At 34.5% G+C, this 13729-nt stretch overlaps 1 protein-coding gene across 1 annotated transcript in view; it reads left to right on the top strand.

The window, feature by feature from the left end:
- Positions 1-13729, top strand: part of LOC132372700 (serine/threonine-protein kinase MRCK alpha-like) — a 125764-nt gene that overhangs the window by 76747 nt on the left and 35288 nt on the right. The window contains exons 14-15 of the mRNA XM_059934856.1: positions 5690-5728; positions 12806-12907. Coding sequence (XP_059790839.1) covers positions 5690-5728; positions 12806-12907 — 141 coding nt within the window. The remainder of the gene's footprint in view (positions 1-5689; positions 5729-12805; positions 12908-13729) is intronic.

The raw sequence follows: 13729 nt of genomic DNA on the forward strand, positions 1-13729 counted from the left end.
CAAAGGCCAGCAGTAACCTCCCATTTAAAAAACTATTTTGTATTCTTAATTCATATTTTATGGCATAGACCTCTTATTTCTCTTCCTACTTTGTAACTGTGACCACCCTTCCCAGCATTATCATCCGTTTCACCTTCAAAGTCATAATAGAATGTTGTTTTGAATCATGGTATTCAATCTTTGGCATGCTTGGGTTCAGCATCCAAGATGTTTTGTATAAAACTCAAGTTCTGTAGCTTCCTTTCTCTTAGGCATGTGGATTCTTAAGGATTAAAATAAATCTTGATTGTTCTTTGTGCCCAAACTAGTTACGTTGTTGTGCATGAGGTTTAAAATATGCGACTGCGCTCTATACTAAGTAGACTCTGTCTCTTAATTAATCCATAGGACACATCCTCTGCTCATTCTTTTCTGTTTTCTATCTCATTGGTATAGAAAAGAAAAAGATTATGTTGAATTGCAGTGGAATTTGTAGGTATAGGAGGGAATTGAATTGCAGTGGAATTGAATTGCAGTGGAATTTGTAGGTGTAGGAGGGAATAAGGTTAGTTTTAAGCCAAATTGCACAAATGAAGTTTTCTTTTGTGTCCACACATCATTGACCTTCTCCATCTGCCCCCAGTAACCTAGTGCCCTCATACTGCCCTCCAATTCTTCAGAGCTTTATCACCAGTGCCGCCCCTCCCCCAAAATTACCTTCTAGTTTTTTCCTTAACCCTCCCACACAGGCCTATTAAAACTATAATTCTTTTACTTAAACAGTACACCTAATCACTCTCCTACCTCTAATTTTTCCTCAGTATGTTTTGCCTGTTATTCAAAATTCGGATGAATGCTAGGATTTGGGGCAATATGGGAAGACATTTGGAACAAGATGCTTTCCTTTTAAGTTACACTGTTTAGACAGCTCTTGACAGAAGAGAAAGAGTATATGTAACACCAGTCCCTCCTTCCCTCTGACTCAGGCACAGCAGAATACATTCTCAACATTCTGTTTCTGTAACTCAGCGTTTGGAGTTTTCTACCTGTAGAATAATAGACTTTTCAAGGAGAAGAGAACCGTAGAAAATCTTTAGTCCAGTGGTTTCAGTAATTATTTACCACAGCACTCCCACTAGTAGATAGGTTACTCTCCCATTAGTGAGAGTGACTTTTTAGAATTCTCAGTCTTTGGAGTAATAGGGAAGTGTTGACAAAAGGGTTACATGGCATTCTTTAGGGCAGATAAAAGGCGGGGGGGTGAGTTAATTTTGAAAGAAACTGAGACCATTTTGATTAGTGGTCCCTTGGGTAAGGCACTCCCATGTGAGTTATTGAGATAGCAGTCGAACAGATACCAGGATCCCTTCTGCTGTGGAAATTATTTCCTCTTTTACCCTCATCTTTCTTCTCAACCCCACGTGCCCAATCCTAGACTGCCTGTGATACTGCATATTAGGCCCAGCGTCGTCCTGCAGGTTGCAGGTGGGGGGAGGAAATGGAGCTCAGCAGCTTAGGTTTTCCCCCATCTGTTCCCTTCATTCCCATGATAGCAGATCCAGGGATCATCAGACTAAGCTTACAGGAACCTCCCATTCTGTTCAGTTCATTTTCTCCTTCTCAAGTGAACCCCCAAAATGCTTGACTTGACTATATTCAAGGAATACTAGTTATAGTTATATAAATGAATGAGTTGCTGTTTATATTTGATAAACGTATTGTCATATATATGAAACACATGCTAGGTAAGTTTTGAGTTTTATTAAATTACAGTTCTGTACTCTGTTCATTGAGCCTAAGTTCACAGAAATGGAATTTGCCCATTCATCTGGCAAATGCGAATGTATCAGCTTGCTTTTTGGAGGTTGTCTTACTCTAGTGTACTGAGGAAAAGAGTAAATCAAGGAATGAAAGCTCTAGAATATAAAGGTCAGACATAAAGGAATAGAGATAGTACCTTTAGTCCAACTGTCCAGTACTCCTAGTATCGTGTTCTTTTCTTGCATTCTGGCATATTAAGAGAAGAGTAGCCTGGGAGCATTGGCAAGCTGAGTTCTACTCTTGCTTTTGGCCTCATATAGAAGCTTACTAAGATGTCCCAAAATATTTAATTTCAGTCCTGGCTCCTAGATTCCTTCATTTGTGTCTTGCCTTTAACATTGTTCTCCCTCCTAGGTTCTTTCATATTCTGTCCTAACCAATCATAGAAATCTGGGCTTGGCAGCATAGGTTTAGCTGTATCTGGGAAAAGTTGATCACACGTGAGAATCAATGGAAGACAAATTTCTAAAACATGCGTTGTAAAGAGTTTTTAATCCTATGACCAAAGCTAGGCCTAGATCCTTCTGAGAAATTATGACATTTCTATAATTTCCTCCTTTAATACTTGTTTTTTAAAACTTCCACATGTTAAGCACAACCTGACTTGAAACTCTCACATTTCAGAAGATTGGCATATACAATTCTTCTCTAGTTTAGGTAGTATGTTATATTGTATATTATATATCATATATTACATCAATAATATATTTGGGTAACTAGAGAAAAGAACCATGACTACATAGTCTTTTACCTCTTCGGTATTTTATTAAATAAGACCTCTGGCATTCATTAACTGAACCTTAAAATCTATTAGCCAAATTCTGCGTCCACAAGATAAATTACTTCTTTTGGTTTCTGCTTACCGTGCTTACCTTCCATAATCAGCCTTAAAGTTCTGGTGGCAATTTATAGACCTAGATATAAAAAGGTATATGATTGCATATTAAGAAAATGTACTGGTTTCCAGTGCTTGCTATGAAATCAGTTTCAGTGTTTATAGAAAACCGTGGTATGTGTGGGTATGTATAAGAGTGTGTGTGTTTTCCTCTAATGACACCATCAGGAAAGTGTAATTTGCTCTTTTCTATTGAAAATATAAACATGGTCTGATTTCTAGGTAGCCACCTGGAGAAGAACATTATTACAATGGTGATTTAGTATCACTGTTAGCTTAGTGATACTAAATGCCAGCTTAGAAAACTTATTGTCCTTCATATGTAAAGATAGTTTTGAGAGACATTCTGACTTGTTTTGGGTATAGTGGTAATATAGTTTATTTTGAGCTATTCCTGCTCTTTCTCATGGTTTTAACATACTCTAGACTTTAGGAGGATGGATAGCCAAAAACTAAGGGCTTCTCTATGTTAAATATTTTACCACTTTTTACATGTGTGGTACTCTGCTGTGCACAGTGGTAGATGCTAAGATAAATCAGACTTAGAAGTAGACCTCAAAATGCTTATCTTCTTATTAGAAAAAAATACACAGTTAATGTATTATGTGAAGTAGAAAATGATAAATGCCATAAGAAATATTTAGGTTAAATATTGTAGAATTTCAGAAGGATTCATTCAATATTTATGCAGAATTTTAAAATTTACAAGCTTTATGCTAAGCATAATACAGTATTTCCGGCCCTTAAGGATCTGAGTCTGATGGAAAAGACAAACATCTAAATAATTATAACACCAATGGGAGCAGTACAATAATAAAAGATATGGACTGCATATCATGGGAATATAAAGGAGATATTATGGAGCTTAGATTTAATCAGTCCTATATGTAATAGTTATGAAAAGGCTTAACAGAGGAGAAAGGTGACCAGTTTCCTTTTGGACAAGTTAAGTTTGAGGTGCCTGAGGGACATCCATGTGGAAATGTCCAGCAGATAGTTTTCTAGATGAGTCAGAAGGTTAAGGAAAAGGAGTGAACTAGCAGTAGAAATTTGGGAATGATCAACGTAGTTGAAAATAGATTGAGATCTCCCAGGGAGAGATCGTAGCAAGAGAAAAGCAGTAAGTCAGAACAGAAACCTGGGATCTCTCACACTGAGAAGGGTGTGGAGGAATAGGACTCCACGTAAGAGAAGGAGGAGCCATGGTCACAGGGGATGACTCAGGAAAGTGTCGTGTCACGAAAACTAAGGGAGTACAGAGTTTTAAGAGGGAGTGGTCAGCAGCCTCAGGTACAGCCGGAGATACCTGGTACCGTAGGACAAACAGGAGATACTGATCTTATCAGCATTTCATTAGGGCGATCAAAGCCGAAGCCAAGTTGTACAGTATTGAGAAGTGAATTGAGAGGCTAGGAAGTAGAGACAGTGATAGTATACCATTCTGAGAAATCTGACTGAGAAGGTTTGAATCCTAACTCTACCACTTAACCAGTTTTGTGACCTGTTGCAAGTTAATCTGTTTTCTTCATGTTTAAAATTGGGATCATAATACCGACCTTATATTAATCCTTCTATGAGGATTTAAAAAGTTAATATATGTAAAGTACTTTGAAAAGTACGTGTATATATTTTACATATGATAAAAGTTAGCTATTATCATTATTAAGGAAGAGAAGGGAGAGTTAAATGTTAGAGGAAGGGTTGAGGGTTGAGTTACTTAATGTTTGGTGGTTTGGTTTGGGGGAGTGTGGAGGGAGACAGATACTTCCTGTTAATCACTGAAGGAATATAACCAGGCTTGAACCTGAGACTTTAGCCTCCACCGTAATGGAAGACTGACTGGACTAAGAAGAACCTGTTGAGAAATCTGCAGACTTTCTAATCCTGGTTTGCTATTAACTCTTTGGGACACAGTGTTTAAGTCACCTTCCATCCCAGTTTCCTACAGGAAGAAATAATAGTTCCTGTGTACCAATCTGTCAGAGCTGTTGTACAAGTAAAACTGATCATCTTCAGTGATGTTTCTTATCCTTGAGGTTTTCTCTGAAATCTTCTGTAACTCCTATAGACTCAGTTTATAAATTCCCTCCTCTAGGTCCCCATAAAAATCTTGTACATCCCTTTTCCAGGTTCCCATACAAACTTCGTACATGCCCTTAGTATAGCATTTGTCACATTGTTGATGGCATGATGTCTCCCCCACCAGTCTGTGAACTGCCATACCCGCTTTATCTTTTAAGTACCTGACATATTGTAAACACTTAGTAAATGTCAGGTTGAATTGAATATAGGAAATTGCCTGAGTAGAGATGGTATATATTTGTGAAACTCTATTACTTGAGCATCCCAAATTTCAAAAACTTGAAAAATATTTCTATATAATTATCTACTTATTGTTACTTTTTCTGAATTACTTAATTCTTTAATGTCAGAAAGGTGAAGATCCCTCTTTTGATTAAGCCTAATGTCTAGTCAGGATGGACAATATTGTTGAAGTAACTTTTTGTTTCAATTCAACATCAGTAGTTCTGAAGGCCTAATTTACCTCTTATCATTGAAAAGAGTCATCTTTGAAAAGAGCAAGAATTTGGTAGATAAACGTCCGAAGCAAGACTAGTTAATTAAATATTTTGTTAAATGCTTACTAGCACTAAATCAGAGTTATTTAGACCTTTTTGTGCTCCCATTTCAAGTTGCCACTACCGACCTTTCCAGAAAGGAAATTGGCCATAGCTTGATGGAGCATTATTTGGTGGGTGACTGTTTGTGCAAGGTCTAGTGAAAAACTTTATTACCACTCTTAGACCTAGCCTGAGGAACTGTTTCTTTACTTTCCTGTCTTCCAGTTTTTCCTGAAAATACATGTACTTTCAACCTATCAAAAATGTGTCTTTATATGTATGTTTATATACTTTGTCTGTTAATACAGTATTAGTCATTGAGAGTCACGTGTGTAAATATTTGTAACGTAGTATTCTCCTTTCTTTGTTGAAGCGCTCTCCATCCTGTACTCCAGCTAGCAAAGGCAGACGTGTAAGAGACTATTGCACTTGTGTGCCCGTCCGATGCCCTCTACCCCTATCTCTTATCCTTTTTGCCTGTGGTTGCAGTACATGCTACTGTTTTCGTGATGTATTATTACATTTATTGCATGCTTTGTGCTGCTGCTCCTGCTATTGCTACTCTGCTTTTCTGTACTTTCTTTTTTTTTTTTTTTTTTCTTTTTTGGCTTTGGCCGCAAAGCTTTAGGAATGTTCATATAAATTTCTGTAACCAAGCTACTAAAATTATAAGGTATCTTTTTTATTTTGATTGGGTAAAAGAGTGATCCTAAAGTATGCTTTCTAAGTTGGTCACATACAAAGTAAATGAGTTTCTAAATAATCTGATGTAAGCAATTATGTGGAGATTCTTAGAAATTTTAATTACGTAGAAAGAAAGCTTGATAATTCATATTATGCAAAATTCAAAAAAGATTTGGGATAAGGTATAGATCTTACTGATGATAATTTTATGTAAATCAGTTCTGGAGAAACCTTTGATAGATTTTTTAAGGTAGTTCTAAGTTATATTCCTAAATATCTTGTATTTAGAGTTTCGAGGCAATGATGTTGGTAATAAATCATTTATATTCTAAGATATTTCCAAGATTTAAAAAAAATTTTAGCATTCCTTATACATGTATTGATAACAAGCTATAAACATCTTCCTATGCTAAGGCTAGTTCAGTGTTTCTCAATCTGAAATGGGCCAGACACTACCTCTCTACCTCTATCCTGCAAGATTCTGATGTGCCCAGAGTGGGGAATCTGTTTGTGAAAAGGTCTCAAATTTTTCGAAAGCAGCCTCCACCCAAACACCAATATACGCACATTCAAACTCACTAGTTGAGAAGCTAGCTGACACTGTTTGCTCTGGTTTTCATATACAATGTAAATAACAACATTAAAAAGGAAAATCTGTGATAGATACAAATTTAAAATTTCTACTTGTTGGCTTCATGATCATTGGTATTGATCAACACCTTAAATCCAGAATTTCAGACTGGGAAAGTTCTAAATCAGGGAATTATCTGCTTTATGGAAGGCATGGTAAGCAATAGAGTGACCCACTGCTTCCTGTACTCTTATCTTTCTGGTGTGATGGAGGGTTGATTGTAAAATGAACGCGATTAACCCTAATATAGCCCATGTTTTCAAACTACTGTTTAACAATGAATAAGCGGTTTCAGATACCAGTGGTATGGCCAGTAGAACTTCAACTTCAACTGATATCTCATTAATTAATGAAGTTTATGAAAAGATTGCTGGTCAACTGACTTCTTGATTATTTTGACATTTGTACAGAGTTAAAACCATTGGGTATTTGGATTTATCCAATCTGAATATACGTTCATTGGTATCATATAACCTCTAAAAGGGAAGACCAAGATGTTGTGTGCCCCGTTATATTAGGTTCAAATCATTAGCCTGTGGATTGACGACATTTTTATCTGTTTGCTTTTCAACAAATTTATCATTCAGAGAGATTTTGTTTTTCTGGTTAAATTTATCATAGATTAGTTATGTCTCTTACCTTGTAGACTTCTGGGGGCTTTGACCACCCAGAACATTTCTGTGAGTCTTTAAATAGGAAAAAAATTTTGAGGGAAATAGCTGTTATAAGACCCCTGCTATTTAGTCTACATTTTTATTCTATAGGATATAAATAAGTCACACTTAACCAGAGCCTAATGACTTATAATTACATATGATTTTTTTAAATGCAGATGTGATAGGCTTGGTAATTTGCTTTCCAGGCTTCCTTTAATTTTTCCTTTATTGAGTATTTGACAGATAAGAAGTCAGCCACTTAAAAGTGGTAATGTCTGTGAGGGAGATAACTGAAGAATTACCAATTATTCAACAGTTAAATCGAAACATAGAATAGTGAGGAACCTTAATAGTCCCTGGGAACATCCATGAAAACAGTAGGGCACAAATAGTTACCATTCCTAACAGTGACCTTGAATCTAACAGTGGCATACAATTTTATGTTACATACTGTGTTTTTAGACAAGAACTGTACAATACTTTCATAAATTTAAAATTCTCTGAATGAAATATCGTATAAATGAGGTATATATTTGTATTTCCCATGTGCTCTAAAGCCTCATTTACAATTTAAATAATGCTCTTTTTAAGTGGCGTTATTTAATTAATCATAGTGTAAGAAAGATTTGTTATTAATGTCATGATTAATGTCTGAATACAGATGGTTATGGAAAGGTTAATAGTGTTTTCATTAATAGTGAGAAACACTGAGTATCTATTAGATTATTCTAATAGATTAGATTATCTGTTAGATTATTCAGAATTTAAAGCAGAAATTGTAAATAGCCAACATGTGGCTGGACTTTCTTTTGTGTTTTCTTAGAACATGTGTAAATTCTCCAGAGTAGATATTCAAATCAATAAATTGAAAATAACTTAAGGAGAAATTTTCATAAAGAGAAACAAGCTACATTATTTGTAACTAGTAAGATTACATTTACTAGTCATAACTAACCTTCAGTAATTTATTATTTGTTTTAGAATGATAAAATATATTTACTGTTGTCCAAATGACATAGACAATGTCCAATACTGTTTTTAATCATAAGAACAATTAACAGAGATAATGATATCACTAAAAGCTTGAGTTATAAAGTGTATCTGAATATTAAAAAATTGGATTACCTGCCACTTTGTTTCTAAAATACTCCCAGCTACAGGATAAAGAAAATTGATGAAAACTGGATTTTTTCTGTTAACTTCGAGCTTTTTATTTACCAGTACAAAACAACATGTTAGATGTAAGCTATTTTTTAATCTATATCAAATTCGTATCAAGTGTTGGTATCTTTTTATTTGAAAACCAGGTTTCTTATATGAATGTTTTGCTATTTGTACTTGTTCAAATCTATAATTATTTTTGGAGTAGAAAAGACCTGTTGATACATGTTCAAGATAAGTAGTTTTTGATCCTTTTGTTATTTATAAGAAGGCCATAGTGCATAATTTGAGAAATTCTTGATTAGTGGGTCATCTAAAAATCAGATGTGAGCCAAGGTGGAAAACAACTTTTCTATTTTATAATACCATACTGCTCTAAAAATACATTTTGTGGTTTATTCATTAGAGAAGTCCTAATAGATTCAGGAAACATTATGGACTTTTTACATGACAGTGTTATGCATTATGGACAATACACTGAGATTCAGTTTTTCTGCTTTTATTTTCCCAAGCAGTAGAGCAGTAAGTAAAACTGACATTAGAGTAGATGTTTCTAATACCTATTCATCGGAATAACTCCTTAAAGTATGTTTACTTAGAAAAAGACTCAGTTAATCAAAAAACAGAAAAAAAATCACATTTACATGAAGAGGTTTCTTATTTTTCTCAGTAGATGGCAGCTTATAAATATTGAGTGAATTGCTTATACTATTCAGTTAAGATTTGTTTCCAAGCTCTTCCTTTGGATTATATCAAAATATACTGTCCAATTAATATTAGCTATTGTTCCTTATTATTTTCCCTATTTTATTATTCTTTCTATAATCATAAACCCAGTTATGAATTAAGATATCACTGCTATTGATGTATATCATATTTATTAGCTTTTCTTGCATTATTAATTCAAGTCATTGCTTACATTTAATGCTGTAATTTTTTTTATAATACAAAGAATTTTTAACTTCCTTGGCTTTAATATAATATTAGTGATTATATTTGTTTCAAAGGTAAAAGTAGCTAATATGCTATTAATCAGTTGCTTTGCTGTCATTTTTATATCTGAATCATTGCCAATTATCAAAATTAATTTTAGGCTATCTGTATATCCTGGCATATAGTCATTGAGTATTCTGAAAGTTTAGTAAAATTAATTGCTTTTTAGTAACTAGAATTACAAATTAATTATAAACGCATTGGTAAGCATGTAATTACAGATAAAATTAATAACATCTTGAAAACCATAGTCGTGTTGGGGTTAACACTTTGATGAAGAGAATATGTAAGTGATATTGTATTTTTCTTGTTACTGGTAACCTCTTTTGAGATACTGTTTACACTGGTAGTAGTCCAGAAAGGAAATGAAATGTTAAAATCTATTAATCTAATCAGCTATTAGCTTCTACTAGAGTCTTTCAAAAGACCTGGGAAGTTTTTTTAAAGTTTGATATTCAAGACTTTTTTGCCACGAGTTTATTCATCTTTACCAAACTTTTGTGTCCTTGTCTTTATGAGAAACACACTTGGAAAATAAAGTGGTAATTTTTAAACTTCATTTATACATGCATGGTTTTTTTTTAAATCACAGCATCATTGTAAAAGGCATAGTTCAACTCTTTAATAAGGTCAGTTAATGCCATTGCAAAATATTATTTCAATATTTCTTACTTTGAATTTTGTTAAACAAAATTGTCTTGATTTTGTTTAATCTCTTGAATTTATTTTTACTTTAAGAGCATAAAGCTCCAAAAAGCTAGTGTGGAAATTTTCATTATTCTATTGTACTATAATTAGGATGGGTTATTTTTAAAATTTAAGTGTTTTCCACTTCTGAAAAGCCAGTTTTAACCTCCTTCAGCTAAGAAAATCATTTTAAAATCTGCTCTCATTTCTATTGTTTTCTTTCATTTTATTGATGAGTTAAAATTTTTTAGGAGAAAAAGGTTTATAATGCTAGTAATTCTTCAGAAGGGCCAAGAGGTATGTGCTAAAAGCCTCAGTCATTCCTTAAGAGTCACTGATTTGTGTAATCACAGATTAAACTGTGATAGTGTTTTTTTTCTTGGCCAATATCAAACTGCCATAAAGTCACATTTTCATAGGGTCATGAAACATGCTAGTAAATGTTTTAATGATCAACTTGATTTTTAGGTTTGACAGTTTTCATGACGTGAACCCCCGCTTTCGAGCACATATTGGCAAAATGGCTTAAAGTGGTATATTCTAATTTCAGCACAGGAAAGTATATAAAACAGTGTGTTCAACTTCTGTCAGTATGTGTCCCCCATATGGCACAAAGAGCAAGCCTGCTTTAAAATTTCAGCCAGTACTATTGGGAACAGCAATGTCTTGCCTTTCTCATTTTTGAAGAATTTTTAAAGTAATTGGACCCAGGGCTACAAAGCCACTATATTAGTTATATTAAATTTGCTCCTCTCAGAAAATTGAGAATCACTGTCTTATTTTAAAATCTGCTTCAAGTAAAATGGAACCAAATTGTTTCTGAATTCTCTTTATCACCTTTTTTAAACACTGCACTATCCTTCACACAGGAACTTCTGATTTTATGTCTTTTAATTAATCTATGGGCTAAAGGCTTTTGTGTGACAGGTCAGAACGTTAAATTTTCTTAAAATAATCCAATTTTTTTACAAGTAGCAAATCCTCTATTTGGACACTTCTTTAAAACTTTATGAGATCATTAACTCTTGACTATTTGAGTCAGTTTTAAAATTCTTATTAGTGTAAAATTTATCAGTATTGCTTATCAGTTCCATTTTAATAGAACCTACTCCCCCATGGACTTTTTAATTCAGCTTGCAATTAATATAAACTTAGGGAAACCAGAAGTCGATTTTTAGAAAATAAAAGACATTTTGCCTTATTCCCAACCTAGGGTCATATTTCAGGTTAACAATTTGAACTGATAACCTTCTCCATGGCTGTCCCTCAGTAAAATTGTGAACTCGGTAAAATTTGTCTGGAATCCCATTTTCTTCTTTCTTTTACTCTCCTGTTCCTGAGCAAAGTTCATTGTCAGTCTCCATGGTCACTAAATTGCTTTGACTATCTCTACTGTGGAGTTGCCTTGGTACAACCAAAGGAGTACTGAATTTGGAGTCAAGAGATGAGATTCAGGCCTGGCTCTCCCACCTCATAAGGCATACTAGTTTTATGAAATTATCCACATCACACACACAGAGCTGACATACAGCTGGGATGCATCGGTTCAATGGTTCAGTTTTTAAAATCTGAAATACTCTCCTAGCTGTTAGTACGTAGCTGCTACTCCAGGTCCCCCAGATGCCCTTACTGAGATCCTTACTGTCCCCGTTTCTCCTGAACCCAGTAGCTAAAGGTTTAAGGCCCAGCTGCCGGCCATCTTAGTCGGTCACACCAAAGTCCTGCCTTGCAGTTTGCCAGAATACCTGCCCATGCCCACCACCAAGGGAGGCCACAGGTGGGCACCAGCAGAGGGCTACTCCAGTATTTGCCAGCCCACTAGCCAGTCCCTAAAATAGTAACCATAATAATAATAGAGAAAGAATTTTTTTAAAAACCTTTTTAGTACATGTTTAAAATCCTTAAGCTGATTACTCTTTTTATTGATTTGTAAATCAGTAAGTGCTGATTTACAATAAATGCTGACCTAAGCATTGTTCTTGCTGCACAACGTATTTGAAACAAATTCCCTAACCTTCCCAAGTTGTCTTCATTGCCTTTCATTTAAAAAACCCAATCCTGGTAATTTTGAAAACTGCTGAACTGAATATATATCATTGATCGGTGTGTTCCATAGGATCTTTTATGCTAAATTTTAACCCAAAGCATCTTCAGTTTCTAAAGATACTTGACTTGGTTAGAAGGGTGCGACTGAGTATAAGTGCCAGTATTTCTACTGCTGCAAAATAAAAAGAGAATTTAATTTAGTGACAAAGCTGATAGGTTTGTTTCTTTTACTTTCAACTAATGCATTGTAGAGGACCAAATTTCATTCTAATCAAGGACAAACTTATTTGTAATCTGCAGTGCATATTTCTATTAAGTACTCTGCATTTATTTCACATGTATGATTTATTTTGTGGAATACAAATAAAGAACATACAGTAGCTTGAAGTAAGAGATCAGTGGTGAAGATTGGAGCATTTTGTTAACTATTGTTATCTTGACCTTTGTTTAAAGCTAGTGGTTATGCTTTTGTATAATGACACATCCCTAATGTGAATATTCAAACTAAAGTTTGTTATTCTCCTTTCTCCAGTATGTTATCGTGATCATGCCTTACAGAAATTTACTAAGAGCTGCACACTGTTTAAAAGTGATTTCTTGGGTTTTTGTTTTTCCTGACTTATTTTCCTAGACTGATCCCGTTGAGAACACATATGTACGGAATCCGAACGTCAAGTTTTACATCCAGTCAAGTTCCACATCTTCCACATCTAGTGAAGCTGAGCCAGTTAAGGTGCCTCACTGGAGCAGTCTTGCTCCCCAACTTTTCACTTGTGTCAGGAAAGAGGGACTTGCAAAAACAAGTGAAATCTGACTCTCTTCTTTTAATCGAATGTATTGTGTAATAAGTCACAGTATATTGAAGACCATTACATTTGACTGATAATATAGATAGGATTATAAAACTGAAGTAAAAAATGGTCCCCCCAAATTCAACCCAAAATAGACAGAAATTTTATTTAATTTTAAAGTAGTCTTTATCTTAAGTAGAGCGCTATATAGAAAAGAGGACAGAGTTGTGTGAATTTTGGAATTATCAGATAAAAACTCTGTGGACACATGGCAGTGTCAGGTGCCATTCTCATATTTTAATTCTTCTAGTCAATCTAATAAGGTATGACATAACTGTTACTTCATAAGTAGAGCTTAAAATTGCCACTGCTGGCAACTGAATAGTTTATTCTAACTGTTAATCGGCAATAGGCATCCAACCTTTTAATATTTAAATCATGCCTTTTAATAGTGCAAAAACAGTGTTGTGTTTGCACCTTATGTAAGTAAATGGTTTTAAACAGCCAACTGATCAACTTTCTCAACAAGTCAGAAGGATGTATTATTCCTCAGTTAATGCTATCCTGCCTCAGATGCAGTTCTGGTTATTTACTCAAGCTTTACAATTCTGACATGGCTCCCTTGTTTCCCATTTGGTCATCAGACAGAGCTGTGTCTAGTTTTCTGATAGAAGCAGATAGTCCCATTTTGAAAGCTGTCTGAAGTGAAGTTTGAGTTGTAGTCAGATTCTGACTTGGTTTTTTCCAACCCTGTGATAGACTAC

Source organism: Balaenoptera ricei, chromosome 1 (genome assembly GCF_028023285.1).
Source record: "Balaenoptera ricei isolate mBalRic1 chromosome 1, mBalRic1.hap2, whole genome shotgun sequence".
Taxonomy (NCBI): domain Eukaryota; kingdom Metazoa; phylum Chordata; class Mammalia; order Artiodactyla; family Balaenopteridae; genus Balaenoptera; species Balaenoptera ricei.